Genomic DNA, 13,232 nt, shown 5'->3' with positions numbered 1-13,232 from the left:
TCCAATGAGACGCGTGGAGGAATGGACAGCTTGGTGCCACAAAGCGACTCTTGCTGACCTCAAATTCATGCTTCTCCTGGCTGTTCCTCAGGAGGGGTAGAATGTCAAGCATGGGCAGCCATGCCCAGTTCTGTCTTTGAAAAAAAAAAAGTGCAACTTAAAAGTTTTTCATGGTGGTTCCCACAAGGAATAGGAAACTTACTCTGAGCACACACAGGCAGGAGTTATCTAGCTCAGTGTGCACCATGTTGAGGGCTAGGCAATGAAGCAGAGGACTTCTCCACAGCCCCTACTTTCATAAGCCTATTCTTGCCAACTGGGAAGACTATTCTGTTCTCTGTGAAGGCCTGCCTCTGTGTGTTTTAACTTCTTTTGGTGTCACGGTTGATTTTGAAAATCTGATGGAGATTAAGAATAATCCTCCCCAAAAATTTTCACACACACACACACACACACACACACACACACACACACACACTACTAGAATAATTCCCCTCACCTTCTTTTTATTTCCTGGGCATAAAACCCAAGGTCTTGCACATTCTGGCCAACTGAGCTACAACCCAAGTTAAGGGTCCTGTGGACTGATTAGTAATGACCCTCAACAACTTAAAAATTAATAGATGACTATAGATTTTTACTACCTTATCTTCTTTTTATCCTTTTATTTACTACTATTTTCACTGTTTTTATCTACTACCTTATCTTCTTTGTATTTAAAATTCTGGCTTTTAACCCTCCTAAAAGATTTCAGATAGCTCATTTGTTTTGATTTACTGTAGTCAGCATTTAAAAAAAAAATCTGGAGACTCTTTTTGCCTTTCTGTTAAAAAAGCACAGAGGGCATTGGTGTACTCCTCCTCGGAAACGCTTTATTATAAATTATGCTGCAATAAGGAAAGAGATGATAATGATATAATAACCCACAAGAACTTCATCATAACTCACTCTAACTTCAAAGCATACTGTCCAGGAAGAAATAAATGGATACACACATTTATTTCTGCAGTGACAGAGGAGGAATTTAACAAACAGGAAGATATATATAATGGATATATAAAAGTGATGTTGGCAAATTACTCTGTGGGCAACTATATCATTGCCAGAAGGTTTAAAACAGGGCAACGAAATATTCTAGACACTTGGTGCAATCATTTGTTTTGGGAAAGTCTGGCAGTCAGCATAAGGCTGCTCTGAAGGTCCCTTTAGCTTTAAAGCCAGCCCTTTAGAAAAGCTTAGAATGATAAAAACTTATCATCCTGTTTTTCCTTGCGGACCAATCATTACAGACCATAAGAAGCTAAGTTGATCATAATTTATTAGGGCTATGTATCACTTGTATAATATACCATAGCATCCTTCTAAAAATCTCCCATATTCACTTCCCAATGCTTGCTGCCGTGTCTGCATAACATTTAATTCGACTGTATTTTAGCCTTAGCCAGAGAGTAAGAAAATTACAAAATTGTTCACAGTACTTCAGATTTATGAAGGGCCCCATTATTTCAACTTTGTGCAAACCTGTTTGAAATGTATACAAATCCTGTAGAAAAATACATATGGTGAGGTGGGCTTTACTGGGCCGGGGAAGGCATCCAGTTCCTGGACTTTAACACCAGGGGACGCACTTTCTTAGGCACTGTAATAAATGCAAGCAGTCAATTACTGATCTCCAAGAATCTTGAGCAATAAACAGCATTGAAGTTTAGCCACACTTTAAACATTCAGATTTAAAAAGCAAAACTTCAGTAAATCATTTGTGTTTGATATCCCTCCTCCTTCCTCCTTCTCCCTTCCCACTCTGATATTTTTCAAAAAGAGAAGGAAAAGAAAACAACTAACAAACCAAATAACAACCACAAAAACCAAGTTAGGTTTGAGTTTAGTCTTAGGGTCTTGCCGGTGACCCTGGGAGTGTGCACTCAGTCCCCACAAATGTCCCGTCTGTTCTGTGCCTCCACCGTCTTTGGCTGCATCAGTCCTTTCCTGCTGGGAGAGTTCTCACAGCCTGCTGAAGGCACTTGGCTCTCAGTATGACAGCTCAGGGCTGCAACGAGTTGGAGTTTATGTCACTGCTGTGTTCTGTCCCTTTCCATCCTCGGAGTCCTGTTGGGAGTCCTGTTGGAAGAAGCTCTCAAGCCTTTGCGCAGGACGCTGCCTCTGCCTGGGCTGGCAGGCCCACTGGGTGTTTAAAGGTCCATTGGTAGATAAGCTCACCCATCCTGCTAGGCTAGGCTCAGTGCACCTTGATGGAATACTTCCGCAGTTTGAGAAACTGGAGAAGCTTGTCTTTTGTCCTCTTCTTCAGGGCCATCAGAGCTCGTGTTTTCTCCTCCAGATCTTGATCGATGGCAAAAATGATCTTGGCCCGCTCCTCTGCCTTCTTGTCTCCGGAGTTCCTGAAGAGCCTCTGCAGGGACTCCTGGTCTATGTTTTCAAAGATGTTGCCCACAGCTTTCTTGCGAGAGGCTGTGTCGAAGTGGTAGCCGTGGATGGATGGGCTCACACGGAGAGACGAGGACATGCTGGCGGCTTCTTGGTGGCTTCGCTTTGCTTTCATCGATGTGGGACTTCCACAGCTCGGCTTGGGCCCTTCCAGGGAGTCTGTTGTAAAATCAACCCTGGACTGCTATTTAAAGAGTGAACAAAGCTCCCGACTCAAATTACACTGGTGACGTCACATTGATCCCAGGGAGGGGAAAAAACCACAGGACGTTAACAGTTGAGTTGCCAAATATCTGGCTCAGGATGCTGGAATGCATTTCAGAGCCGCGTTCAGTGACAGCTGGCTACTGGCTTCCCCCTTTCCATCCCAGAGGGCAATGTATCCTACAGACCCTTCCCTTCCAGAAGCTGAAACCAGGAGAGAGAAAAGGAGACAAGAACACAAAGGCTCAAAATCTCCATCAACAAGGAGTCCTGCCACGCTCAGGGGAGTTTCAATTAGTACAGAAGTTTTGAAGTACGGACCAAACCCTGGCAGCCTAGGTCTGTGTGCCCTTTGGGTGTCCTGTCAGGGGAAGGGCAGCTTGCTGAGCGGGGTTGTGGAAGTCAGGGAAAATACCTTGGAGGACATTGGATTCTAGAGCTAAAGTTTTCTGGCAGAACGCGACTCAGCCCGGAGCCATGAATCTCAAACTGTGTACAGAGCAATCTTCAATCTCTGCGGGAAACTGCAATTTAAACAGTAATAGCAGCAGACGGCAGCTCCCTATCTTGCGTAGGTAGTGACAGCCACAGCTATCCAAAAGCAGGGGGTAAAGGTTAATGGGGGTACTTTTGAGTACTTGATGCCCACAAGGAATGAGCTGATGTTTTGCTTTGAGGGATAGTTTGGAATCACCGAGCATAATGAGAGTGGTGCTATCTTCATTACGAGTTTTCAGTTATTACTTTTGCTATCACAGGACTCAGATACAAAATAGCCACCGTATGCTAAGTGTTATCTTCAACTGACCTAGGTATTCCTCTTTATGAAACAAATGTCTGCTGTGCTTTCTGGTCCTCCAAGAAATCAGAGTGAGCTTTTATTTCCTTTCACATATGGCCAAGAAAGTAACACACCTATAACCCTCTCTCTCTTGGAAGGCTGAGGCAGGGTTGGCAAGCTGCAGGACAGAGTGATTTGCACAGCAATACCCTGACTCAAAATTAAATTAGATTAATAACGTAGAATTAAAGTCACTATTTTACCTTCATAAGGCTTACATATTACTAAGAGAAAGGAATGGGAAGTTCTTGTGTATAATCTTCATGTTACCTAAAAGTAGTACCTACTATGGATAAATCTGCACCAGAGTTGCATGAGCATGCAAGGGAAGGGAGAACTGGGTTTTATAGAGGACAGGTAGGAAGGGTGTTGTCTTAGTTAGGGTCACTGTTCTTGTGATGAAACACCAGGGCCAAAGAAAATTGCAAAGGAAAAGACTTATTTGGCTTATGCGTCCACACCAGTTTATCACTGAAGAAAGTCAGGACAGGAACTCACCCAGGGCAGGAAGGTGGAGGCAGCAGCTGATGCAGAGGCCATGGAGGAATGCTGCTTACTGGCTTGCTCTCCGTGGCTTGCTCAGCCTGCTTTCTTATAGCACCTAGGACCACCAGCCCAGGGATGGCACCACCCACAACAGGCTGGGCCCTTGCTTATTGATCACTAATTAAGAAAGTGCTTTACAACTGGATCTTATGGAGGCGTTTTCTAAGTTATGGTTCCCTCCCTTCAGATGAGTCTAGCTTGTGCCTAGTTGACGTAAGACTAGCCAGCACAGTTATCTTCTCATGTGACCTATGCAGGCCTGAAGGAGGTAAGGAAGTGAGCTGGAGTGTCATCCCTAGCAAGAGTGCTGTAGGCTGGGGGAGCAGTAAGAACACAGGCCGGATGACAAGCACAGGTGTGGACAGCTGGGGCCAGTGCGGCTGGGACACGGTGACCAGCGGAGGGAGGGTGGGAGGAGCCCAGGTCAGGAAGAGGAGGTGGTGGAGGACAGCAATCCAGACTACGATGTCAAAAAAAATCCTGTCCTGGATTAGCTGATCCCATACGAGGTGAGTGGCTCTGGAGACGCTGGAGCAGAGGAATGCAATGATGTGTGTGCGTGATCTTTAAAGAGCTGTCGTTTCTCAGGCAGGAGGGAGGAGCAAGAACATCAGCTAGGAGACCTCTAAGTCACCTAAACAAGAAATGTTAGCACTCATCCAACTCTGGGCCTACTGTGAAGGGAAAGCCAAGAGGACTGAGGGGTCAGAGGTGAGGAATGAGGGACAAATGTGAACTGTGGGAGACTTCTTCTGCAGAAGCTCCTGTGAAAAACATTTCTTCTTGACCTGGAAACCATTCTATCTGAGGTGAGCTACAACCTCTCCATGGAGGTGCGGGGGAGAGCACATTCCGATGTCCCTGGCTGTGTATTTACTGCTACAAGCAAGTTATATTTGTGGCAGTTCGTTTCTCTAATCAGTAAGGAAGGGTTGTTATTCTTATGGAAACAGTGATTTACTGAGATTTTATTATGGGCCAGGCATGGTGACAAGAAATTTATATAGGTCAATTATTATCACTCATCAAAGCTGCTTCAGCCTTCTTTTGCTAGGCTCTCCTCTGAGCTGATTTGTATATAGCCTCTGACTTTCTATTATGCCTTATTTATTGATGGCTCCAAAATAATACCCAGCCCAGACCCATACTCCAAAGGATAATTTATCTTACTATGACTGTACAAAAAATTATGGCACACGTATCCATTGTGTTAAAAAGATGAAATCCAGCCAGGCATGGTGACACACCCCTGTAATCTGAGGGAGCAATCAGGAAGGCAGAGACAGGCAGATCTCTGTGAGTTCAAGGCCAGCCTGATCTACAAAGTGAGTCCAGGACAGCCAAGGCTACACAGAGAAACCCTGTCTCGAAAAACCAAAAAAAAAAAAAAAAAAATTAATGAAAAAGATGAAACCCTATCTAACTCTCAGCACCAACAGATTGCTCCCATCTCTCATTAGAGAAGCCTTGTTTTGCCATGAATGGTGATGAATACAGAATGCAGCTGGTTAGAGTTGCAGAGGATAAGTAGCAGAGGAGTGCTCATCTCTATAGGAGACTTCTACATAACACCTCCTCCACACAGGGTACAGGAAACACTGCAGAAGAGGGATCAGAAAGATTGTAAGAACCAGAGGTTAGAGGGAGTATCTGTGAAAGAGTTCTCTGAAAGTATCAGTTCCATTGCACTCGTGAACTCACAGTGACCTTTGTTGCCTGCACAAGACCAACACAAGAACAAGCAAGCCAAAATTCCAGTGTAGATGTCCAACCCAGAATTCCCCAGCTCAGCTGTTGCCCTCATCACTGACTACCACAGTGGTAGTCATCCAGGAGATACAGGTAGCTAGGTATCTGGGGGTAGAGGCAGGATAGTTGGGAGACCTTGACCATGAGATGTTAAAATCCCAGCCATCCTCTTAGCAATGAGGGGTCAAGTGTACTTCAGAGCATCTATGGTATTGGCTGAGATCTCCCTCTGACAACACCTGTTTCCTACCCCTTCGCAGGTATGGATCCCAAGGGCCCTCGGTTATGACGCCTTGCCTGTGATCACTTTCTGAAGTGTCACTTTCTCCCAAGCTGAGCCTGTGCCATTCTGTCCTCTCTCCCCAGGGATGACAACCACAGCCAATGGCTCTTGACCATATTTACATCACAGGCCTGAATTCCCGCCTAGGGATTGTGCCTCAGCTCCAATAAGAAGGTGATTTGGTTACACCCTTGGCAGTCATGCATTGTACCAGGATGAGCTGCTGTAGTGTCTGCTTCTGCAGCATCACGTCACCCACTGAAACTCTGCAATTGTGAGTTGAGAATCTTGAGGTGTTGAGATTCATTGTGTTACAAGAGGCGGTCCACCAAATGACAAGTCTTTTATAAGAGAGAGGCAGAAGATCAGAAGTAAAAGATGTTGAGCTACAGGCTCTCAAGCTCAGAGAAGAGTCACAAATCAAGAAAGGCTTCTGGTTCTCTCGCAGGTGCCCTCAAAAGGACTGTGTCCCTCAAGAACTAGTTGAGACTTCAGGTGTCCTAACATGCATGGTAACAACTTTCTGTTCTTGTATGCCACGAATCTACGGTGATTTATTATTGCAACAAAAGGGATTGAACACACTCCTCAAGCCCTTTAGCTATGAAGACATGAACTCAGAATCCCTTGATTCTGAAGCCTACGAACTTATGCCCTTTGTCAGACTAGTCTCAGATCGTCTACAAGTTCCGTCTTGGTGAATTCTGGCTTTTAAAAAAAAATATGCATAATGTCAAGCAGCACCCGTGAGGCACTGCCTAAAAGCATTCACATGAATTTGAAACAAGAAGAAATTTCAAAAGTGTTTACGTGACAAGCCTATCCACTATCCACGGGGAAACAATGTCAGTTTCTGTTGCCCAGAAACGTGACACAAAGCCCTATGGGCGCACTCTGTCAGGGAAACTCCACACCTTTGGGAAGCTCTTTGCACCTGCGCCTGCTTCCTCACTCCTTGTGTAACTATTTTCAGTTGCTGATGTAGAAGGCAGGATCGAATAGCTGCTGGAGGGGACTCCCTGCTTGCACCTGGATGCCTGACAGTTTTTAATACCTGCAATAAAAGACAAGAGCTGAGGAGGGTGGCTTAAAGGAAACATCCAAGTGGCCACTGTAGTTCCTTCTGGACATTAATGTTCCAGTGTTTGCTTTGTTAGGCAAAGAGATAAAATGTTTGCCAGCAACAAATGTGCATGATTAGTTTTGAGCCCAAATGAAGGAATATAGAAAACACGGAGTAAGCAGCATTTACTAAGTAGATAGACCTGTTTTTTTGGTTTTGTTGTTGTTTTGCTTTTTCCCATGTAGGTCATTCCTCCAAAAAGCACCATAGATAGGTGGGTATCTCTGGCCCCTTGTCTGCTCCACGGGAAAGCAATGGACTCAGAGACACTGAACAAGTGGAGAACCCTACTTGTTTACAGAGACTATTTCAGTCTCCCAACTCTGACCCTTCACCCGGAGCACTTACCTCTGCAGTAGGAAAAGCCAGAGCAAGCTGTAGGCTTGGGGTGTAACAGCTCAGCAGTAAAGGCTCACCTGGCAGCAGACGGCTGAAATCTGAACTGTAAGGTTCAGCTACATCTCCACAAGCATTCTGGCCTTGACAAGAAGCACATTGTGTTGGTACAATTTTTACGTACTCTCTCATCTGACTTTCACAACGCTGGCATTTACACATGAAAGCACGGAATAGTCCAGAAGTTGAAGAACTTGGAACCCATTAAGTGACAGAGCTAACAGTGGACCTGTCACTTGCTGTCAGCAAGCTCCGTGCTTTGCTGGGTCATTGTGAAGCTTCTTGAGAGAGTTCCCATTCACTTGTCTTCTACAGTTTGAAATTTCTATCCGACTTTGCTGCACATCTTCTTCCATGCATCCATTCAGCGATTTATCGAGTTGTTCACTGTTCTTGCTAAATACCCACTATGTGCCGGGTAACAAGCCGTGAGGTCGAGGAGCATATAACGGTACAGAGGGAAATGTGTAAGTGCCACAGAGCGAAAGAAGCGCACAATGGAAAGTGTTATCCAAACTGGCAGAGCTTTCCAGACATGATACCACACACCTTTAATACCAGCACTTGGGAGGTAGAGGCAAAGTGGGTCTTTGCAAGCGAGTTTGAGGTCCAGTCTTGTCGACATAGAGAGTTCCAGACCAACCAGGGCTACATACGAAGGGAGATCCTGTCTCAAACAGCAGCGAAACTCAGAGGAGCAGAGCCCTGAACTCCATGTGCGCTGACTTGCTGCAGGTGTAGATTCTAGCCGGGAGAGTCTCTCCAGAGGCAGAGGGCAAAGCAAACGTCCTGAGGTCAGAAGAAGCTTGGGGGTGGGGGAGAACATGCAGGACAAGATGCCCTGAAAACAAGAAGCCAAGAAAGCAGAGAAAACCAACTCTGGTGGGTAGGCAGGGCACTGGGGGTGGGGAGGGAGAGATGGAGGTTGTGTTTAAGATCTATATGTAGTCTTGTTGTGGGTGAAATAGGCATGCTTCTGAATACATGTGTGCAAATGGCTCAACCTTTTACATTTTATCCATAAAAATTTACCTTGGCTACAGGGAAATCAAAAACATCTAAAGAGAATAATGTGTCTTCAGAGAGTGAGCAGCTTATCCTAAATGTATTTTGGAAATGAACTCAAGGCTACTTGCTCATCAGTTGGGTGGCAGATGGAGTCCAGGTGGAGGGTAAAGCAGGAGGCTAGTGCTTAGACAGGTTGGTAGAAGCCCAAGACAGGGAGGCTGAAGGTTGGCAGAATGTGGGAAGAAGCAAGCTTGGTAATGCATACAGTACACCAAAAGGTCTGTAGACAGCTGGGAAGCAAGCTGGGGCTCAGATGAGAGCCCTGATGAGGACCCCTGTGATCTCCACTCTTTCCCCGGGTCCAGGAGTCAGCACCATGACAGCCAACTTTACTCCACTCACATATAAATCCAGAACCCGGAACATTGCCTGGTTCAAAGACACTTTATGTTGTTTTGAATTATTTTATTTAAGAAGAATCTTTAAAATACTTAGAGGGCTGGGTGGGAAACTCAGTGGGGCTTTTCGTCCAGTGTTGTGTCTCCTCCAGTTTTCTATGCCGAAAAGATGATGATCCTCTCCAGCAATTGGATTGAGAGTTTTACCATACCCCGTGTCTTCATATGAAATCCATTCCAGATTTATTTTTGCATGGTTGTGGGTAATCCTATTTAAAGTTAGCAAAGATTTTTCCAGGAAAATTTGTTAAATACATTCTCGGTCACTTAATTATTATACCCTTACAACAAAGGGTAATAGTTTTATTTAGAAATTTTTATTCTGACATTTAGTTTACATCAGAAAAAGGAAATTAATAACTTAAAAAAAAAAAACCTAAGACCCAAATGCATTTCCAAATCCTTTCAGTCAAGCTGTGGGAAAAATCCCCAACTTTATTGGAAAGAATTACAGCACAGGCCTTGCTTCTTTTTGAACGATGTTTTTGCATGTGAAATGAAACAGCTGTCTTTGGTTAAACCATCAGTCTATATTTGAACCCTTTCCTAAAATAGAAAACGAAGATAAGCAGTTCCTTTTTAACATTTTAATTAGCTGTCCAGATTCAAATACTGAGCCATGGTGTTTATAGCTCCTTTAAAAAGAAAACACTTGTGAACATAAACTTACATGTTTTCCTAAGGAAGTGAGCATGAGATATTTGTAATATCTATAGCAGCATGTGCGTTTCTATGATCTATGACTAGAGCTAAAATGAGTCTTTGTGAGCAATCTCCTCCCACCTGGGGCTCCCACCCACTCCATGCACACATCTGGCTGTGGGGTGCTAGGGTATTTCCACCATTCTCAAAGTGGATGTAAGAGAAATGCGGATTTCCGGTGTGGGCCACGAGTTTTACGAGTACTGCAGTAGTGCAGATGGTAGGGTACCCATGGCCGTGCATAAAGATTTGCCTACTGTACTTTATTTTTCTAAGTGGGATGTCGCATATGGCTCCACATCAGAACAAATGAACCTGCCTGCTTTCTTTTTCTCTTTCTTTCTTTTCTTTTCTTTTCTTTCTTTCTTTCTTTCTTTCTTTCTTTCTTTCTTTCTCTTCTTCTTTTTAAAATTTTTTATTACAATTTATTCACTTTGTAACTCAGCTGTAGCCCCCTCCATTAGCCCCTCCCAATCCCACTCTCCCTCCCTCTTCTCCTCCCATGACCTTCCCCAGTCCACTGGTAAGAGAGGTCCTCCTTCCCTTCCATTTGACCCTAGCCTATCAGGTCTCATCAAGACTGGCTGCATTGCCTGTCTCCTCTGTGACCCCCTCAGGGGAGGTGCTCAAAGAGCCAGCCACTGAGTTCATGTCAGAGACAGTCCCTATTCCGCTTACTAGGGAACCCACTTGGACACTGAGCTGCCATGGGGTACATCTGAGCAGAGGTTCCAGGTTATCTCCATGCATGGTCTTTGGTTGGAGTAGCAGTCTCAGAAAAGACCCCTGGGCCCAGATTTTTTGGTTCTGTTGGTCTCCTTGTGGAACTCCTGTCCCCTCCAGGTATTTCTATCTCCCTCTTCTTTCATAAGATTCCCTGCACTCTGCCCAAAGTTTGGTTATGAGTCTCAGAATCTGCTTTAATACCCTGCTGGACAAAATCTCAAGTGATAACACATGCTGGAGAGGATGTGGAGAAAGGGGAACCTTACTCCATTGCTGGTGGGAATGTAAACTTGTACAACCACTTTGGAAATCAATCTGTTGCTTTCTCAGACATTTAGGAATAGTGGTACCTCAAAATCCAGCTATACCACTCCTAGACATATATCCAAAATATGTTCAAGTATACAACAAGGACATTTGCTCAACCATATTTGTAGCAACTTTATTCATAATAGCCAGAATCTGGAAACAACCCAGCTGTCCCTCAATTAAGGAATTGATACAGAAATTGTGGTACAACTACACAATGGAATACTACTCAGCAATTAAAAACAAGGAAATCATGAAATTTGCAGGTGGGAACTAGGAAAGATCATTCCTGAGTGAGGTATCCCAGAAGGAGGAAGACACACATGGTATATACTCACTTATAAGTAGATATTAGACATGTGATATAGGATAATCATGCTAAAATCTGTACACCTAAAGACGCTAATCAAGAAGAAGGACCCTAGGTAAGATGCTCAATCCTCATTCAGAAAGGCAAATGGGATAGACCTTGGAAGGAGAAAACAGGGAACAGGACAGGAGCATACCACAGAGAGCCTCTGAAAGACTTTTTCTTTTGAGACAGAGTTTCTCTGTAGCCTTGGTGGTTCTGGAACTCACTCTGTAGACAAGGCTGGCCTAGAACACAGAGATCTGCCTCCTGCCTCTGCCTCTGGAGTGCTGGGATTAGCCCAGCCTTGACACTCTGAAATGTTTTGTTGGTAAAATTAGCCTGAGCAGAGACAATGTTTCTCGACTTAGATATAGGAAGGATCATGCAGCAGAAACAGTAGGTACCTGCAAATGAAAAAGGGCCATACTTAAGCTCCAGGAGGGCTCATCTTAAAAATCACATTTATATTTGATAACTCTCCAGCTTAGTTCACAATCTTTTTTTTTACATATATGCATATGAATCTGAGGTGACTTTTCTGAAAGTACACTAAATTACTTATGTTTCCCTGCAATTTTAAAATGCTGATGAAAAACACAAATATATCACTATTCAAGAACACTCACTTTTCCTTAAAGGTAAAGTGGCTCAAATAGGAACAAAGCTCAGGAAAACTAAACTAAAACCAAATAAGAGTGGAAAGTGTTAATCCTATCAATCTCTTGGACCCATCTTTAATCATTGATTTTGTTTGGTTTTGAGACAGGGTGTCACTGTACAGCCTGGGTTGACCTGGACCTCACCTAATTCACAAAATGCCAGGCCCTGCTCCATGCTACAATGGCAGCCTTATCCTCTATCACATCCAGCTTCTTCCAGAGTCCTTCAAAAACTCTTCTGATGTTAAATGAAGAGACACAATGAATAGAGTTCTTGTCCTAAGAAGAGCCTAGGGTGGTGAGACATAAAGCAAACAGAGGGTACCATGGGGTTCTGGCCATGCACCTGCTCCATTTAGACCATCCAGGTCCTGCTGAGCTCAGAGGTGAGCTGGCCCTGAAGCTCATTCTTACTTTATTGTGTCCTATTTTGTTCCATGTTAGCTTGTTCCACTATTTTGCAATTAGGACAAGGTGAGAGGTTCAGTTCGTCTAAGAAACTGTCTCACTCAAATATTTTTTTTTATCCTGAACATATACCTGATTTCCCACCTACAAATATTATAAAGATGTATAATAAGTCATCCTAAAAGACAAGTGGGGCATGGGGTAAGGATTCCCACCACTCTTGAGCATGGGAATGGGTAGGACCAGCTAGGTAGGGAGTCTTCTCCCAGAAGACCTTGCAGCACCTGAGACAATGCTGAGACACTAGCTTGAAGGCAGTCCTTGCCATAAGTGGGAGAGCAGGAAGACTCCTTTTAACTTGCTAACAGGGGTGCGCGGCAGAGTGACAGGACTCACACTTGTGGGAGGAGGGGCTGGTGCATGTGAGGCAAGCTGGAGTTACCCTACAAGAACCTTGGCTTGATAAATGTAGAATACGTGCTGAGAGCACTCAGGTGTGGTCAGCATATTGTAAATGTGGATTATTTGTTGGAACAGTTATTCATTTTATTTTATATTTCCACATCAGAGCCTGTATCAAGTTATACACAGACAAAAAGTATAACTTTTTTCTGATTTTATATACATATAAGTACATACATGTATAATACACATGTAGTTGAACACTATAATTGAAACACAAATTTCAAAAAGAAAGTTGTTAGCAGTGTGTAGTGTTGTTTTCTTTTCTTATTCTATTTTCTCCTTTTTTGTCTATGAAAGACAGGTCATGAGTCATGAGATTGACTCTACGTCTAATGAGCCACAGCTCATAGTCTGAAAAACCTTTGGACCTTCGTATCAACCTTAATGAGGTAAGCAGAGAAGATGCCTGGAATGACAGAAACGCTAATTCCAAGGCTGTCGTTACAGTAACTTGAGGTTACTTTGAAAGTGTCCTCAGCTAGAGCACAGACCCTCCGGAGCGCGTCTTCACAGCTCAGGCCATGTGGCAATATGTAGGCCTCCAAGCGAGTTCCACAG

General features: G+C 44.0%; 1 protein-coding gene across 1 annotated transcript; it reads right to left on the bottom strand.

Moving 5' to 3' along the window:
* Window positions 1–974: 974 nt before the first annotated feature.
* Tcim (transcriptional and immune response regulator) lies at window positions 975–2,619 on the bottom strand. Its single transcript, XM_055593399.1, has one exon. It carries the CDS (start codon window positions 2,558–2,560, stop codon window positions 2,237–2,239), a length of 324 nt encoding a protein of 107 aa, XP_055449374.1. The 5' UTR covers window positions 2,561–2,619; the 3' UTR covers window positions 975–2,236.
* Window positions 2,620–13,232: the final 10,613 nt, after the last annotated feature.

Source organism: Psammomys obesus, unplaced genomic scaffold (genome assembly GCF_907164565.1).
Source record: "Psammomys obesus unplaced genomic scaffold, mPsaObe1.curated_primary_1811, whole genome shotgun sequence".
Taxonomy (NCBI): Eukaryota; Metazoa; Chordata; class Mammalia; order Rodentia; family Muridae; genus Psammomys; species Psammomys obesus.
This window is presented reverse-complemented; position numbering and strand designations above follow the sequence as displayed.